The sequence below is a fragment of the Melanotaenia boesemani genome, chromosome 3 (assembly GCF_017639745.1).
Source record: "Melanotaenia boesemani isolate fMelBoe1 chromosome 3, fMelBoe1.pri, whole genome shotgun sequence".
In the NCBI taxonomy this organism is placed as follows: Eukaryota; Metazoa; Chordata; class Actinopteri; order Atheriniformes; family Melanotaeniidae; genus Melanotaenia; species Melanotaenia boesemani.
In genome coordinates, this window is record NC_055684.1 from 18,434,881 (window position 1) to 18,453,932 (window position 19,052).

Sequence of the window (19,052 nt, forward strand, 5' to 3'; positions counted from 1 at the left end):
ATGAAACCTCTGTTGTTTTGCCTGCCCCTTGGCTAGGGATCAAACCAGCTTTAAACACTGTGCACTCCAACCACCATGCAGGTCATGACCTCGACCTCGGCATCTCAGCCAGGAAAAAATGCCATTCTCACCCCTCTGAACAACTTTGCATCTGGTGCACCCTCTACTGCCTCCTCCTTCACTCTTCACTTCACAGCTGATATAATTTCTCAAATTAGTGCCCACTTAGTGAGGATTTTGACAGATTTTGACAGGTTGGGAGAAGAAAGTCACCCCTTGTGTTACAACGCGCATTTTGTCAAACACTTAGACTAATTAGAACAGCTTTAGTTCTTAAATCCCATGCCCCAATTAATCACAGCTAGTGCGATGCTTGGCTTGACCCCGGACCATCATAAAAGCCTAAACAGAAGAGTCTGATGTGCGGCCAGAAATGATAGTAATAATGAGAGAAAAATAATACTGAATGCATAAAAAGACTGTTTATTTGGAGCTTAAATAAGTTTTTCTCCTAATTTTGGCTAATAAGAAGGGAGGCTGTAAAAATATATTTCATCAATCTTGTGTTAAAAGCTGGAATTCATGGGCGAATTACTTCTGATAAAACACACAGACAAGTCAATTTTCTGTTTAGACTTACAAAGACCTAATTGTTAATGTATAATTAATTAATCAGTTTTAACGTTATGATCGTACATGTATCCTGAAAGTAAAAGGTGGTATGGTTAGCGGGTAAATCTGTTCTTTGCCCAGTACTGACAGACATCATCATCCCTGGTTATGAGCAGGCAGCCATTGACCTTCCCACTTGTTGAGGAACAGTGGGGAGGCTGTGGGCCAATTAAACAAGAGTGGACAGCCTGTTCTGGTGAGGACAGAGCGTTGGACAATGACAGTTTAATAAAATGAATGTGGAGACAGGTTGCTGCTAATGAGGGATGCAGACTCAGGGAAACTCTTGGAAAAAGTGTTGGCAGTGGTATGGGGGGGGGGGGGGGGGGGGGGGGGACTGGATGTAGGAAGGGAGATTGGGGGGATTTTGACAAAAAAGACCCCAAACAAAATGTGTTTTGATGAAGGGCCCCTTTTTGTCCTGTCATGGCCTCTTTGCCCTCCTTTCATCACAGCCAGTGGAGGGAAGCAAATGGGGCATAATAAGAGCCTAACGATCAAGCACAGAGTGTGAAATTAGAAGAAACGTCTTCATTTTCACAGCTTTTTCCTCTTGCTCTTATCGAGAGTGCTCTGAAAGGGTGGTCATGTGTTTTAAGTACAGCAGGTAGAGGTAACACGGGTGGTGGATGTCAAGTCATTTTAGGTGGAGGTGATGAACTCTCAGATGATGAGGAAACGAAACCAACCATTTACTGTAGTAAAATCATATTACTTTTAGTAACATGCTTTATTTCTACATTTCTCTAAGAAAGCCAACATACAGGTTGAGAAAATGTTAAAGCAACATTTGAGAGTCACATTATCAGATATGTGTCTTTTTATTTTATAAATTAAACACAAGGCTACTTCAATGTTATCAATAAAGCAAATTAGTTTTATGATGAGAAGTCAATGGTGCGAAAGAGGACGCATGACTAGCTGCAAAGAAAAGCAAAGTGTTTTATGTTTAAATTGCTCTTGTTGGGGTCCTGCGCCAACAATGCTGGACTGAATGGTTTACACAAATGAGATTTTAATGATTAGTAGCTCTGTGTGTTGTATTCTCGTAAACTATTGTAATCTGTAAACACTAGCGATCAACTAGAAGTTAGAAACAGTGTAGAATTGCAGAGAGTTACATCAATGACATTTACCATGTATTTACAAAAGGACGACTCAGAGTGGACTGGGAATGTCAAGAATTTCCACCTACCTTTGGTTTGGTTTGTTCTCACACTTTGCTTCACTCACACAAACCAAAAGACCTGGACAATGTCAAGTAGTTACAACTGCTCGCTAGGGGCAGTATTCCCTGAAAAGACCATTGACCAAAAAGAGAAAATGCAGAAAGAAGAAGAAAACCAGGCTCATTGATTGGCCAGGATTCATTCACTGCAGGTAAATAATGCAGCAATGCCTAGTTTATACAGTTTTGGGGTTTCTGTTTTGGCGTTCAAACCTAATGCAGTTTTCACTAGAAGCTGTTCAACAGGAGCAGCAAAAGAAGAAGCACGCTATCCTGCATGTTGCACTATGATACGCTTTACATCACCTCCCTTCTTTGGTTCACTGGATGGTCTGTTGGCTTTCACAGTGTCAGCGAATCAGACCAGGGCTCACTTGCAAGTGAACCAAGACTCCCAGTAATCAAGCAGGCCAGAGTTTTCTTCTATGGTCTGCACCAGAGTGCAAATGAGTGTTCACACTTAAATGAAGTGAACGTGGAAGAGGACCAGGGTTTGTTTAAAGCGGGCCAATCTGTGCTAGTGTCAATGTGCCCTAAAAGGCTCAAACTTGTCCATTGTTTTCAGGCGATCTATACTATGTTAGCAAAACCTTTTACAGGTCTGCTAGTTGATCTGATATAAGCCAGCAATTTATATGACTTTACGGTGCCAATACTGAGAGACAATTACCTCATACAGAAAAAAAGTATAGAGGGAATATTGATTATGATGCTTGGAGTACGGCGTGAGTGGTAGAAGCTACAACACTGTATGTAAGCTACTTCTCCCCTGTTCTACAGAGTGCTACAGTTCAGTGATGCGCACTAAGATTGAGGTTCAGAATCAATATCACTTGTTCCACTCCAGGAGAAAGTTCAGCTGACCTGCAATCCATATGTGTCAATGACAATAGGGCTCTGTTTTATCTGTAAAGCCATGTGGATCGTACTGACAAAGCTGAATTATAGACCGGAGCTGCCCACTGTATGGCTGAGACAATTCACCAAAGACAGCTTCATTTACAAGATGAAACAATTCAGTCAACCCCATGACCCCATATGTCTTTAGAAGTCACTGTAGCAACTAATTAGTTTAAGAATGTATCATAGAGCGGATGCAGCACACAAATCTTAATCTATATTTGCAGTCTTGGTCATTTATTGTAGACTCATTCACAAAGAGCAAACAGAATGGTTCAGAGTAGCGCTCAAGGACACACTGTATGTATTATGTATCTGTCAGATTCAAAGGGATTAAAACTGACACAAAAGCAACTGTATCCTAAATGAAAACAATGCTAAAGCTTCAAAATGCCCAAATGCTCATATCTGCTTCCAATGACAGTCTGATCAAAAGGCAGCTGCAGAAAAATACATGGCTGTTGATACCTGTTATAGACCATGTACAGTATCTGTTACCACTACAGGTCTTAAAAAGCTTTCAAGCAGCAAAAAACACAATTAAGTTGTCAGAAATCTCCATTTTTCTGCACATCTGTGCAACCAGGAATACCAACATGCACGCTGTCAGAATGTTTATTGGCTGCAGACAATTGAGCACAAATCCACTCTTCTTGGACTCTTTGTTCAGCAGCTACTCAGATTTCAGATAAACACTTATATTTCTGCCTGGCTAACACATGTTGAAGACTTGGTGTCTACTAATACAATTGCTCATAGATTTGTGAATAACTGCAAAACATCTTTGAAGTAGATGATGAATTGACCTCAAATACATAAGATGCACTGTATAACCCACTGATCATCAGTGTCAATTCTAATTTAACATGTTATTAAACATCTAATTTTAGATCTTATTGCTGCTATCAGTTCACTGCAGACAACAGCAATGTACTATGTTCAAAGTAAAGCTTTTAAAATTTAAATTCAGAAAAAAAAGCTTGATCGATAACCAACAAGTGGTCAAAAAAAAGTCCAACACGAGTCAAGCACAGTATGTCAAGCAAGCAATCAAACATTCAACGTTTTCATCATGTTCATATAACACCAAGCTCCTATTTATCACGTCTTGTCATTGCAATGTTTGAATTAACCTGAACTAGCCTCACGGTCCTCAGCCACATTGCATATCACCGCTTTATCACTAACAGAAGTAAATAAATTATTCACACAAAAGCAGAAAGAGAAGCCCAGTGGAAAACTCCTGGGGCACACTCGCCCCATTTGCAGTTGTGGGAAATCTGTCAGACCAAGAGTCCTTTCCCTAGAGGGACAGAGGACAAATGACACCCACTGTCTGCATTCAATTACTACATGAGAGGCCATGGGAGCCAAATCCTGGAGGAGACCGGGCCTCACAGAGAGGAGAGACTTACCCACTCACAGCCTTAAGTAGAACTGTCTGCTGTAGTCAGCCTCAATTACCACTGTCCACTACTAATGCATAACATATGAATAAGAAGAATGTTATTTTACTCCGAGTCTGCAAAACTGCATGACCATTATATCTGAATTTTTCTTTGCATACTTCTAAGGGTATAAAAATAAACTTCAGTGATCGACAAATTACTGGTGAAGGAAAAGAAAAGGTATTAGATAAAACTATGTCTTGTTGGTTTGCTGCACATGTCCACAACTATATATAAACAACCACAAACATATTCCAAAGGAATTTTAATAAAATAAGTGGTAGTTTTGACAAATCAAAATTGCTTTGCTTAACAAACATTTCCCAGCATGCACTGCATATTGCTTTCCTGCAGAAGTCTATTTTTGTGGTGTGTCCCTAAGTGACACGAGATATATCCTGGTACAGGACCACATTATAACACATCCATAATGAAAACCTAAGCCACACACACCACCTCATTAGGTTCACTGCCTATGCAGAAGACCTCAGTTTTGCTTCCGCTGTAGTTTTGTGTGTGTGCTCCCTGGGGCTATAAGTGTATTTCTAAGTGGCTGCAGTTGTTGGTGCTTCAGTGTAGCAATGAATGGGTCAGGACATCTGACCTGATGTTCACATGTCTCTCAGCTCCACTTGAGAGGAAAACATTGACCAATTGACCCTTCACTGCTAGTTGGCTTTACATCGGCTCATGCAGTCGTATAGCAGATATTTAGTGAAGCAAGTTAAGTTAGTCAGTGTTATTACCTACGGTTGATCACGAATGGAATGCTCCAAGTTTGAAAAGGAGAAGCTAAAGAAAAACTCAAATATCTTTATATTGTAAAGTTGGTTTACTTATGCACTGTTAATTATAAAAATTGGTCACAGCCACCTGTTTGGACGACCATTATTAACTTTTGAATAAAGATAGGATAAGGTAAGTTAAGTTTAGATAAGATAGGACAAAATAAGATAAGATAAGATAAGATAAGATAAGATAAAATTAACTTTAATAGATAACTATATTAATGCAAAAGGTAACTTGAATTCAGCAGGTAGTCATTGCCATCTTGGATTTATGAAGCCAGAAGGGGTGGCTGTGGATCTAAATAAGAACCTAAATATGTCAAACCAAAACGTAATGCACAACTTCAAGTCTTAATACATTTTAAAAGTGTGTGATTGAAAATCCTCCACTATGTTTTCACTTGGCTTGACAGAGAAAATAAGCGACACAGACCAAAATTGTTTCTTTGTTTGTTTTGCCAGGCTGTAGTTATGCTTACTTATGCTGCAAAGTTGGGCATTTTAGCAGTGATGTTCTGCCTCAAGTGAGTTTTTGAAGAAATACATGTTTTGTGGTTATGGGAAGCACATCTGATTGTCATTTTACATGATTAAATACCTAGTTGGAAGCAGAGATTGCTATAAAACTTGATTTACACATGATGACACATGTTGCTGTCCAATGGAAATCATACACCGTAGGATGATTTTATAGATATTTAAATTAATTTCTTATAAAAATGATTTGACAGGTCTTATTCGTATCACCTGTAAAACCAGAGTGGAATAACAACAACTGCCTAAACATTTCTGATATGATATCTTTCTGTTCCTTGTTTGCATTTCCTTTGTGTTGCAATGTATCACATGCCAAGTTAGGATATATTTCATCCAGCTATAGAGAGTAGTGAAAGCCAACTGCTGGTTCAGTGCTCTGCTGGATGTCACTGATCCACTAGCTAAGCCCATGAAGCCATGCATTGCAGCACAAGTGTAAGACAATAGCTTCTGTAAAGCGCCCCTTGCTGTTATACTGAGAGGGAGAGCAAGCTCTGGTTCTACACCTGTTGTGTGGGGACATAAGGGACAAACTATCTCCATCCAACTCATTATTCGCTCTCCAGTGGACTGGGCTCTTGACAAGACTGGCTTCAAATCATAAAACTTTAGTCCCCATGCTGATAAGACCAACCTATACCTGACTAAATCCAGGGGCTTAGTGATTTTGCACTTCATTATGCACCAAGAGCAGGATGTATCATAGCTGCATTTTTATTTAATTTTTTTTAAAGGAAGCATGGAATTATCTGGTGTCAAAGGTAGAAAATAACAGCACATAATAAAAATCCCCATAGATAAGCTTTTGTGTTCCACTGAATGTTAAACAGAGAATTACAGAACACAACTGGAACAGAAGTGATCACCGAAGTGCTTGGAGGACCTGCGTTTCATATTTAAATTTTAATATTTCCTCACTTTTAGGCAATGGGAACATGTTCATTTACACAAAAATGGTTTGCAACAGTGACCTTTTCATGTCTTGAAGTGATCTGCTTTATTTATTTATTTATTTCAGTCTCAAATAAATGCATTAAAGCATTAAATTTGATTCTGAAAAATGCTGACCAAACATTTTGCTAAATCTAACTTTTTACAAAGATGAAAGAAAGATGTGTTTTAAACGGTCTCTGAACTGACTCTGTGTAGACTGGATACAGTGCTGGCAAGAGAAAAGGAAACCAGGCATCTTAGTGTTTTGGTTTTGATTGAAGAAATTAGCAGGGAGGAGACAATATTCCCTCAGGTTTGGAGTGAGAAAGCGCTCCTTCTCCTCAACAGCTTTGAAGTTGTATCGTGGAGCTGTTGGTGAGCAGCTTTCTTTGATTTTATCATTTTTTCTTTGTTTCGGTGCAAACAGACAGCCTAATAGTGTAATCCAAACCATGTTTAATACAAATCACATAAGCATAAATAGTGTTTTGTTTTTTTCTTCTTCTTTAATGCACCACCAAATGAGTTTACAGTGTTTTCTTTTTCTTTTTTTGATCCATTCTAAGAACTCTAAGTCTTGTGGTGGAGAAAAAAAGCGGAGCCTGAGACACTGGTTTTGGCTGCTTTAAGTGGGCCTGGCTTGCATGTGACAGAACTATTGCCCTGGCAAGCCATGTGGAAATATTGTGCATCAAACACCAATAAGGCCCATTAAACACATTGCTTCCAGTTTGGCTTAAGAACAAATATACTGAGCTTTAAATTTATGATTCTTTATCCATTATGTGTTTGTATTAAAATAGAGCCAAAAAGGATTAAAAAATTATTTTCCAACTTGAAACTGCCATTAAAAAAAGGGGTTTTGCAAATATTCAAATGAATGGATTAAAATGTTTTTTCTTCAAATATCACCAGCTGTATGGCATATTAAAGACAAAAGAAAAATGTTTTATTTAAGTCATTTTTATGTTCACAGTTTGATTAGATTAGAGAGAAACAAAATATCTCACTCTGGGGGCGGACAGGCTGGCTCACTGACTGACCTTTTGACCTTAGAGTGAGAAACCAAAACACTGACTATCAAAAACGTTTTCATGGGGGATTGAACAAATTTACACATTAACAGGACTTACACAATAAACAGAGGATCACCACACACCTTATCTTTGTCACAATGAAAATGGCCTAACATGGCATGCAAACATATCATTGCTTATGAAATAATTACATTAAAGTGTCATTCTTCTAAGCAGAATGTAGTGGAAGTAGAGCAAGCTACTTACGCTGTTGTCACTTGACCCCGAGACAGGGTAGACCGTCCAGCCGAGCTCTGCCGTGGCTGTGGTGGAGTCCATGAGTGTCTCTGCGGAGATGAAGAAAAGGTAGTGGTCAAATATTTGGCTGTGGCTAAAGACAAACTGCTTGAGTGATGCAACCGTTTTGGGAAAAAGAAGTTTATTTTTTAAACATCAAATTTTCTGTTAGGTCTACTGACACATCTGAATATTTCTCACAACTGTGGAGGTTTGCACTCCAGGTTCAACAAAACTAGCAATTAGAAATGTTTTGCCTTTAAATGAAGTGAAACTGATTTGGAGTGGTTTTAAGCACAGGTTAGATGAATCCATGTCAACAGACTTATATTATAGTCCTTATGTCACAGTGGGGAAAACAACAGGCTAAAAAAGCTAATCTCCATGGTACATAGGAGAGGCCATCCTATGTACCATTGATTAACTGGTGGAAAGAAACACCTCTGGTAATTGGGGTCAAAGAGAATGTGCCTCCTGTGTGTCATGACGCTCTCTATGGCACACATTCCTACAGCCTGGCCCAACCGTCTGTCATATGCCTACTAAGCTATTCACACAAACGCTTTTGTTGCCTTTTTTTTTTTCTTTTTAATCTCTGTACCCATGCCCTTATGACTGCTTTTTCATCAAAAACTTCCTCTCAGTTCTGCTTTGCTCTGTATGTGACAGGGGGCAGGTCTAATGAATTTTTACTGCTGATTAGCCCTCTGTCAGTCTTGCTCTACAGTGCTGAGCTGCAGCAGATGGAGAGAGCATTCATCAGGTTCAAGGCGTCAGCTGCAACTCCAAAATGCCACAGAGGGATTTAGAAGCCCCCTTGACAAACACGACCACTAATCTTAACATAAGTCACAGCCAATGACTGTAATACAGGTCTGCTAGAGAACCGCGTGCTTTGTCTCTTCATTAATATGGTGATATGTATTGACTGAACTGGTGCGAATAGCGTGGGTTAACTGAAAGCAGATCTTGATGACGAGGTAAAATCTAGATAAAATGTAAACTTTATTTATACAGGTAACAAGTGAGAAGAAAAAAAAACAAGTGGCTAACAGCAATATTTTGTTGTTCTCTGTGTTCTCAGTTCTGTGCCAGCTTGCATGATATTTTAGAGACTTTCATTTGCTTCCTAACCGTGGATTTCCTCTGATTTATATTCCAGAGAAAGCCACAGCTTTTTAATTAACAGGCTCAACACGTATTAGTTTTTTTTTTCTTCTTCTTCTTTTTGAGGGCCTTCTGCTGACTTGCAGCATCTCACCAGTACTCATAAGATATAATACTAGATTCCACATCCTATTCAGTTATCACAAAGCCCAAATCTTATAATTAAGCAGACGAGACTGCAATTGAGCAGCTATTGATAACCTTCTGTGTGACTCAGAGCTGAGCAGTCTACATGGGTGTTAGGCAGTGAAATGGTAATTATCCCCCCATAATGATAACGATAATTAGTAGGGGAGTAAAGTGAGAATAATGAACCCCCTCTGTGGTTGTGAGAGAGTGTTGTGGGGGAACAGAGAGCAAATTTCCACAGGAATGTTAAGGACGGCAGGGAGACACGTCATCTTCTTCCCCCAAACCTTCTATGTCTTTCTCCTTCTGTGGCTGCAACATGCCATCCGTTTGTTTTTCTCCTCTTAACCACCACTCTCTCTCGTCATTGCTCCTCCATAGTGCTTCCCTCATACTTTCTACAGTTTTGCTCTTTCTCACGTTTTCTCTTCCGTCTCTCGCACAGGCCTCTGCTCCCTCCCTCGCCCTCTCTTTCATGCTCTGTCTCTCTTCTGCTATCAGTGGCTCACATTCTGAACGAGTAGTACCTCACCATGAAAGACTGATCACTTTTTTTCCCTCCTGCTGTCTACACTTGAGTCTTGGCAGCCACACAGATTCATGACCTCCCATGAGGCAGAGCAGCACATAGCTCACCACTGTCAGCCGCAGCTTCTTTCTCAGTGTGAACACCCAGCCGTGGCAGAGCACGGATGCTCAGCAAGCTGAATATCTCTCAGAAGAAGGACATGACATGAGGTTCTCACATCGACACATAAATCATGCATTTTTGTTTTTAGTGACTTGTTTACAGTGTGATCATTTCAGTTTTGCCCCTCATGGGAATAGGCTTCAGAATGTGTTGACATCAAGTTACCACTAACCCAACCAAACAACCTCTACTGTAGTTGTGGGAATGACAAAGTGAAGAATGTAAACTGTGACTGATGAAAGCCTTTTTTTGTTGTGTCTATAAGTAATTAGCATAATATCCTTTTTGTTGATTAGCTGGTGGATCATTAGATAAACTAGATTAAATCCCTGTCTTGTGTATTTTTTTTAACTTTTTAAACTAAACAGTTAACCCCCTTAATGACTGAATTGATGTACAAAAACATAAAAATAATAATAAATATAGTAAAATGCAAGGATAAAAATGTTAAATACAAGAAACCACAATTAAATATTAAATAAATTAATAAACTATTTATAATTACAAATAAATAATAAATTAATAATATAAAAATGAATACATATATAATTAGATTAATTAATTAAATCCATAATTAGCAGCTTGTCTCTCATCTTTTAAATAAATAATCTCTAATTTTGCAAAAGGAATAATGATGTTCGTGTTCATGTTATTGTGAAATGTTCTTTCTACTTGGTGTTATTTTATTATTTTTTTAAAGGCATGTTAATTTAAGCATATGCTTTGTGTCTTAGTTTAAAAGGTCAACCATTAACCATTCTCCATATTCGAAATATTCTGGTGGTTTGCTATAAATCCCACATTACTGAAACTGTCGTCAATGTTTTCCTGGAGTCAGTCAGGAAAAATTGCAGCATTAAATGTGCTGTAGCTCAGTAACAATTTTACTGTATGATGCTCTGCAGTATGTTGTGTAATAGATTTGTTCAACACCAGAATGTGTTGTTCAGAAGGACCAAAGGCAGAAATCCATCGCTCTAACATCTGATGACAAATTGCAGCCTCTCAATTTCCCACTTACAGCAGTAAGTGTCTTTGCATTATTTGTAGTGTAGTTAAGTGAGGCATGAAAGTGTTTTAACTGTTTGAGTACATGGGAAAACGGTCTCTATGTTGGCAGTAAAAGACAATAGAAATACCTTACTGACTACAAAGGAAATGCTTTCAAATATGAAACATTAATGCGGAAAGTGACACTGTTACTAAAATTACAGAGAATATTAACAATAGGATGGTAAATAAAAAAAGTTTTTTTTTTTTTACTTGATACTCTCGACTGTGAAGGTGGCTATGAATATGCAATGAGCCCTAAGAGTCTAAGAAAAGCCTACTATAAAGAGAGTGCTTCCTGCAACACTTCCTGAGAGTAAGGAGAGAGTTTAGTGCAGATCTTAGAGCTCTCAAGTGAGAGGCTGTCTGAAGTGACAGGCGAGGGGAGTGGAATGGGGTGCTGTGGTACTATAACAACACTCTTGTCTCTGAGAGGGTCAATGCTGCATCTCAGCTTTCTAAAGAAAGCAGCAGCGTTTTCAATGCGGAACGCAGAGAAGAGGTGTTCACAGAAAAGATGTTTCAACACAAACAACCACAGCAAGTAAGAAAATAAACAGCAAATGCATCAAGACAAGACTTTAGCCAAGGGTTTAGCCGTGACATTAAGCTGTATTATACCATTCATATTAATGTGCTGTTTATGCTGCATTTCAGACCACTTATTGTGTGTAAATATGGTTCACTTTCTCTTCACAGAGGGCAGCTTGCAGCTCGATCATTTTTTTCCTGTCATCCTGTTTCTCAAAATTTGCAGTTGGCTTATAAAAGACTGACATTTCACGATTTGGCCAAAGGGCAAACATCAGGGTTTGACGGCTGGCTGACCAATTAGGTGGAAGAGAAAGACAGATTTCTGGAGTCTGAATGATGGATGTCTTCCATGAGTAATATCTAAACAAAACCCATGTACATCTTCCCAAGGCAGGCAGTGGAACAAGTAAAGCTTTTAAAAGAAAGGAATATTCTTTTTAGCTTTTGGTCACAAGTTTAAACTTGTAAGTGCACAACAATGCAATGCTACATTTCGAGGTATTTTTCCTTGGTGTTCTTTTCTCAGCATGAGGAATCTGATTTGAAAAACGCCTTTGCATACAATTGCATCATAGCAAAAACCTTGCATGCAAATGACTTTGACATGGTAGCTCAACAGGAATCAAAAAGACTAAACCAATTTTCAAACAAACTCGCCCACATCTACATCCTACGGATTAACAAGGGTATTTTGAGAAAGCAATTGACCTCCAAAACAGCATGAAGCAGCTCAGAGGCATGATTCCTTTTTATTTTTCTTGCTAGTGCAACTGTAACCTCTGTACAGTACGGAGCAATTCCCTCAACATTTAATCTAGAACTGACATAAACCACATATGATACTTTCTATTGCTGTGATAATGTCAGCTTTCAGAGCTGGAAAGCAGCTAAACAATTCTGCTCATAAAATCTTAAACCACAGCTGAAGGACATCCACATGTACGTGACTGAACACCTGAAACCTCTTCATTTGATAGTAAATGTGGGAAGATTGTAGTATGAACTCAACTTGCAGAAAAACATGATCAAGCTGATCATTGTGCAAAATGTAGACTCCTACAGAGGACCATGCAAGGAATCTCCCCAGATTAAGTGGAAAGGGAATGATATGCCCCTGAGGAAACCAGAGATTTGATTTATAGCTTTATTGATGGACGGGGCTACTGTATGGCCTGTTGGAAATAATAACAGTCTGTTTCATTTAGAGGGAAGTGGATGTAGTCGGTGGTTCTGAGAAGTTTAGCTCAACCTATCTGTCAGCACAAGCCAAGCTCATTAAGGTACAGTAATGTTCCCACCACTTTATAACAACTATTTCCTTTGTGTTAAAAAAAACTTTAATGTCACTTTTACAATGAAATTGGCGTTAAGGACATTGATGTATTGACCAAAACCACAATGGAAGGTTTTTTTTTTTCTGTTTTCAAATGTTAAAATTGGATTGGCATTAGGTCATTAGCCATTAGTTGTTTTTGAGTTAGAAGGATGATGTTTTGGGGATAGGTGAAGTAAGGCTCAAAGTTCAGCCTCACCTCATTAAGGCTGCAGTTAGCTGAGTTTTCCAAAGCAAAGAAAGATGAGAGAGGAAGCCGGTCAGTTCATTTTGGCAGAGTATAGTGAGTGTGAAATATAGTACAACACACACAAACACACAGAGAGTGGAGCACTGACTGCTGACAGAATGATACAGTATGGCAATCCCAAGGGCCTCAAGCAGGATGTACGACAGTAATCCTTACATGGCCGAGCTGTGTTATCAGTCAGTACAACTGAATTTGTCAGCTATACCAATGGGCAATAGCCAGAAACAAAAGTAAGAGATGCAAAAACTATGTGAAGTATCCCTGAGACACCAACTACATTTACATGAACAAATTTTATCCGTCCCATTTAAATCAGTCTGATCAGAAATTCCAGCTAGCAGTGCATGCTAATTTGGAAGGTTTTAATTTTTTAATTTTGAACCTTTTGACTGTCAAAATGCTCTACAGTCTTTAACTCTTTCAGTACCTAACAAAAGGTTGTGTCCGCTACAGTTACATTATCTTCTGCTGCTGCCATTTACCTCTTACCTGAAACTCATGCTGTCACCTAGCCCCCAGGGGGTTTAGGCAACAAAAGTGCTCCATGTAAACGCAGCTATTGTCCTGCTGGAGGACCTAAGAGTAGCTGCATTTACAGTAGGGCTGCATGATATTGGAAATGACTGACATTGCGATTTTTTTCTAATTCTACAATATATATTGTGATATGAATTTTCAACATATGGTTTGAATAGCATTTAAGTTATGCTGCACTCTGCCATCTTGTTGACAATTAACCTGTACTGATCTTACCTAGTTGTGTGAATGTTACAAGTTTGGTTTTTGTCTGTATTTGAGAGTTTGTTGTTGCTGCATAATAGAGCCTGACCAATATGAATTTTTTAAGGCACAACAATTTTGTTAGAAACGTAAAGAGTCAAGGCATATTAGCCGTGTTCCAATTCAGGGTCTGCACACTTCGAAGTGCAGATCGTTGGCTGCATACATCATCATGTTGCGCCAAGCACTGTCCCATTTTGAACGGCCTCCTAATCCTCCCTACAAATCCACACTTTGTTTAGCCTCAAACGAAAGCTACTGGTGATGAATCCTTCGCAGCTCTTTTCTCCCAGAATTCATTGCAAAAGAGGTAGTGGCAAATGAACAACCAAGCTCAGATGAATGTTTTTTTTTTCTTTTTTATTTTGTTTGTTTTTCTTTTTTACAGTCCACTCTGTATTCATATTTTATTTATTTATTTCTAATTTTATTCCACTCTGGATTTCTATCTTTATTTTATTTCTACTTCTATTCCACTTTACTTATATTGTATATTTTACTTCTATTTTTTATTCATAGTTTATGCCACGTATGACACTGGACTACTGTAACAAAGCAATTTCCCTTCGGGGATAAATAAAGTTGTCTGTCTGTCTGTCTGTCTGTCTTTTTACTACACTTTAGTAGAAACCCTGACAAGACCAAGTACATTAAAACTATGTTTGTTAAACGGTGGCATTAAAATTCTGTAATATTTGATATTCATGGATGTTTAAGAGGTTTATGGAGAGTCTACTGGCTGGACAAAAACAGAGCCGTAGGTTTTTTTTTTTTTTTTGGTTTTTTTTTGTTTGTTTGTTTTACATTATTATTTGGTTGGCGTTAATGTTCACTAAAGTCTCCGATGATATGCAAACAATCATTTCAGAGGTTTAATTGACTCAATGTTCTATGTTGCTGCTTTAGTAAATTCTCGTTGGCTAGGAAGGCTGTCCCATTTCACGAACGTTAAGCAGGCTTCAAAGTGTGCAGACTACTTAGGACACTCCATAGCCTACATAGTCTGCACACTCTGAAGTGGGCAGACCCTGAATTGGGACACAGCTATTGAGCATTTCATTAGGCAAGGTTTTAAATAAATAAATAAATAAAAACCCTTCTTCTTCTGAACAAGTACGCATTGCGCATGTCAAAAGTGTTATGATCGTATCAAATCTGTCCATCATGTAAATACAACAGATTGGATCACTTTATCCAGTATCCATGTAAACATGTCAGCTGGAATCTCTGATTAGATCGATTTCAATCAGATAGATTAAATATGTGTCCATGTAAACGCAGGTACAGACTGGTATAAAGGCAGCTCTTTATTTTTTTTTATTATGGTGGAATACTCTTCATCAATAAGGTAAATAAGAATTAACTATTACCCAACTAAAAGTATGACAGGTAAATTTTCCAACAAAACTAGTCAGGAGTGGGAAAACAATCACTTTATTATACCATGAAAGGGTTAGGTTTTTCAATCACTGTCATCTTTTTTCACCGCTCTGTCATGCCAGTCCTCCTAAAGAACTGCTTTTGTCTAACACGCATTAAGGTAAGTTTTTAATATTGGCAATAGTTGTGGGTGTATCATTAGTGGACACTTACCATTAAAACAGTTAAGGTCTAAGTGACACCATATTTCATGGCAGAGAGACATCAGTCCTTGCAATAAATCGTGAGCTGGAACAGTCACCTGGCCAGTCTTTCGCCTTGTGAAAGAAACCTGGCTACTAACACAGGCTTAAGAATTTATAAGTACACTTTCCATATTTTCCAAATCCCTGACAATCTAAAAAGGCCTGTTTAACAGATCAGTACATTTTAAATTTTGCAGTGGAAAATTCTGTAAAAGTCAGTCCCGCATTTTTATAAGCAGCAGCTGAAGAGATTGGGAGTATGACTCAAAAAAAGGTGGCTGTACAAGTGACATTCATCTATCCAATCATTTTAAGTGTTTTATGAGTACTCGGATGTGAAACTACTGTATGAGTGCAGTCGGAGTACCTGCAGCAAAGTTAGACAGGGATACACAAATCACTTTCATCAAAGTGACAGCTTTGCAGATACTGCTACTAATTGACTTGATGGAAATCACAAGCCACCCACGCCTTGGTTACAAGCCATTAGTCAGAAGTGGGTGATAAAAAAATGCACATAGTTAACTGAAGAACATAAAGAAATCCTTCCTTTCATAATATTTGTGGTCCATGGCTTCACATGAAGACTTGTTTTTCTTTCCTTTCTCTCACTCTCTTTCATTTTTGATCCACCTTAAGGCCATTTAGGAGCCGTAGAACCGTGACATATTTGTATAAGTGCAAAAATGAAAATGTATTGATGTGTTTATTTACAGCGCCAAATGTATTCAACTAAAAGTCAGAATGCTAAAAGACTAATTCCCCTCTTTAATTTGTCCTACATGAGATGTTGTCAGTGGTAGTCAAGGGAGCAGCTATCTCCATGCTAACCAATTTGACTGGCAGCTGAGACTGTAAGGTAGTAGAGAGGAAGTGAGTTGGTATAATGTGAATGACAGGATGCAGATGTATGAAACATTCCACAAGTCACATTTGAGGTTAACAGTGTGGGTATGTGTGTGCATGCATTTGTTTGTTAAATTTGTGTGAATGATAGGTACCTCATTTTATTGTGAGGACCTGTCCTTGTTTAGCTGATAAAAGGATACTACCACATATTATGAGCTAAGTCCAGTCATTAAAGTCTGACAAACAAATCTAGTTTATGACCTATTCTACATCCTTTTAAAGACCCTTTCATCCTCTGAAAGATGCTTTAACAGCTGTTGTAAATTCCTGTGCAGGGGCTCTGGGTTCTTATCATTGGAAGTGTAGCGATAAGGTTTAACTTTTAAGGTTCAGAGCCGCACTTCTGACAGGGACTAATAAACATCACTCAACAATTTATCTATCAGCGTTAAAGTATGGCAGTGATTTCTAACCCTAACAACTCATAAAAATAAAAGGCTGTGCGTTGTTCTCTGATTTGGGGGATTTTGATTTTACATGAACCGTAAATATTGGAGATCTTAATAGGAAAGATGTGTAACCCAATTACCTTTAATATGATCAATTCAGTGGCATCGTTTTTATCCAAATCAATCACAAATCATTTAGTTGTAAAATATATTATTCATAAAAATACACCAATTATAAAGGGGTTGTTTATCAATTATTATTAATTAAAATAGACTGTATAACAGTGTGGGGGTTGAAGGAAAAGAAACCAAACAACATGATAGAGGACATCACTTTAATGTCCCACAGCTGTCTGTCCTAATTATCTATATTATACTATTTATAGATCACTATTCCCTGTAGTAAATAACTCTATAAAATCACTTCTGAACCATTGCAATGGAATATGATGCTTTAAATTTAGAAAAAGGTTTCAAATATTTGTGCTATGACAAGTATACCAACAATATGCAGAGCAACATGCTGAAAAGCACCTTTGAAAGCCTCCAAGACAGTGAACCAGCCTTAAAGTTTGTTAAAGCACTACTCTGAGTTACTGTAGTTTACCAGTTTTACACATTTAGCTGTGGTTTATTCAACTCCTAAAAGCTTGAATTGAGAAACACAAAATTCCCACTGTTCCACTGTTTACCAACACCTCACTTGGTAGTAACAGACCACAGCAGCGTGTGACAAATTAGTTTCTCATATCATCATATATCAAACAAATTTGTCTCAAAACTACCTTAGGTCTAATGCTGTCCCTTTTTTGGTGCACACATGGTTTCTGGGTCAAGTATTAGGGGAAGGCGTAATAAGATACTGAGACTTAGTCTTGTTTAATGATAAATCGGACTCATCTTGGGCTGTAAATGTTTCATGGAGTCTAAATAAATGAGTAGCTTTTCCTCGTTGCAAACTGTCTGCATTTGTCCCAGGCTAATCTGTGCTAATCTACAAGCAAATAAAAAAGGGAAATGTCCCTTGTAAAAGTAGAGTAAGTAATAAAATAACTTCTCAAACCGTAGTATAGTTTTTAGGAACTTTGCTAACAGATATAGAAAGACATTCAACTTTATACTTAACTTCCATAATTGTCTTGTAAATTTTGATTCTGAAAACACATACTATGTAATTTCTTACTCTGTAAAATTCTACATGAATCCCACAAATCCTGATTTTCCTCTTGGATACACTTAGGAAAGTTTGAAAAGACAGCTCTGCTGTGTACTCTTTCTATTTTGTGGGATTTTTTAATACAGTGATGCCATGATGGTTTCTCTCTTTTAGCATTCTTTTGACAGCTCACGCGATGATGTTGAATGAACAATGACACTGGCTTCTTGATGAAGGAATGACCTTGCTCCGATTCACAAAATACTCACACACACATAACACATCTGTATGTATACAAGCCACCAACTACTGCAAAGTGCATGCACTGGTAACTTAATCTGATAAAGTAACAGAAAAATGTCCATAAAACAACTGAGAATGTCCCGGCAAAAAAACAAACAAAAAAAAACACATACAGACATTTTACCGTTAACTGTACAGACACTTTCCTTAAAAGAAAATGTTGTATTTTCATAGTGTATGACCTGTTACATTCACAGAATGATGACACTCTGAACAAAAGAGAATAGTTGAACCAACTTAAAAGATTTGCTTGAGTTGCTAATAAGTGATTGATATAACTTTATCCAAGATTAAATTCTTGTTCAGCATGTTTTCTACTCCCAGTGAAGTAGAGGTGTTTGTCACTCCTTGTACTGTCCACCACATTCTTGGTGCCAACTTTAACAAAGCAATTTTCCCACTGAGGGACAAATTAAGGTTTTCTTATTCTTATTAACATTCAAACAGATCTGAACATCCCAACAAAATTGTCAAAACGTAAACATAACATAGGCAGTAAAGCACATAACTGAGATTTATTTATAAATATGCATTTCCCATAAGCCTTTGTGCACACTTGCCACTTTGGATCTGTGAATCTGGAGAAAAGTGTATGTAGGATACAAAAGATATGTCGACCTTGTTGAACACTGAGAGTAGAAAACTAATTTCAGATGACTCCAGAACACAGGACTCCAGATATTTTTAAGTCTGAGAAGAGTTCTTTTCCCATGATGCAATGGGAATACTAAAAAAATACAAGTAAAAAAACTGTGAAAAGTTAAAATGGAAAAGTCCTTAACATTTTCATATTACAGTTGGCCTTATTTTTATTTATTTTTCTTAGAGTGTATGAAAATACCTATAATTACACCCATAATTAAACTGGTCTCATTATTTTTTATGTACAACAGCTTAGAGTATAAATAAGTAATAGA

General features: G+C 37.8%; 1 protein-coding gene across 4 annotated transcripts in view; it reads right to left on the minus strand.

Moving 5' to 3' along the window:
- Positions 1–19,052, minus strand: part of ephb2b (eph receptor B2b) — a 113,726-nt gene that overhangs the window by 61,323 nt on the left and 33,351 nt on the right. For all 4 annotated transcript variants that reach the window (XM_041981075.1, XM_041981073.1, XM_041981074.1 and 1 more), the window contains exon 2: positions 7,790–7,869. In XM_041981075.1, coding sequence (XP_041837009.1) covers positions 7,790–7,869 — 80 coding nt within the window. The remainder of the gene's footprint in view (positions 1–7,789; positions 7,870–19,052) is intronic.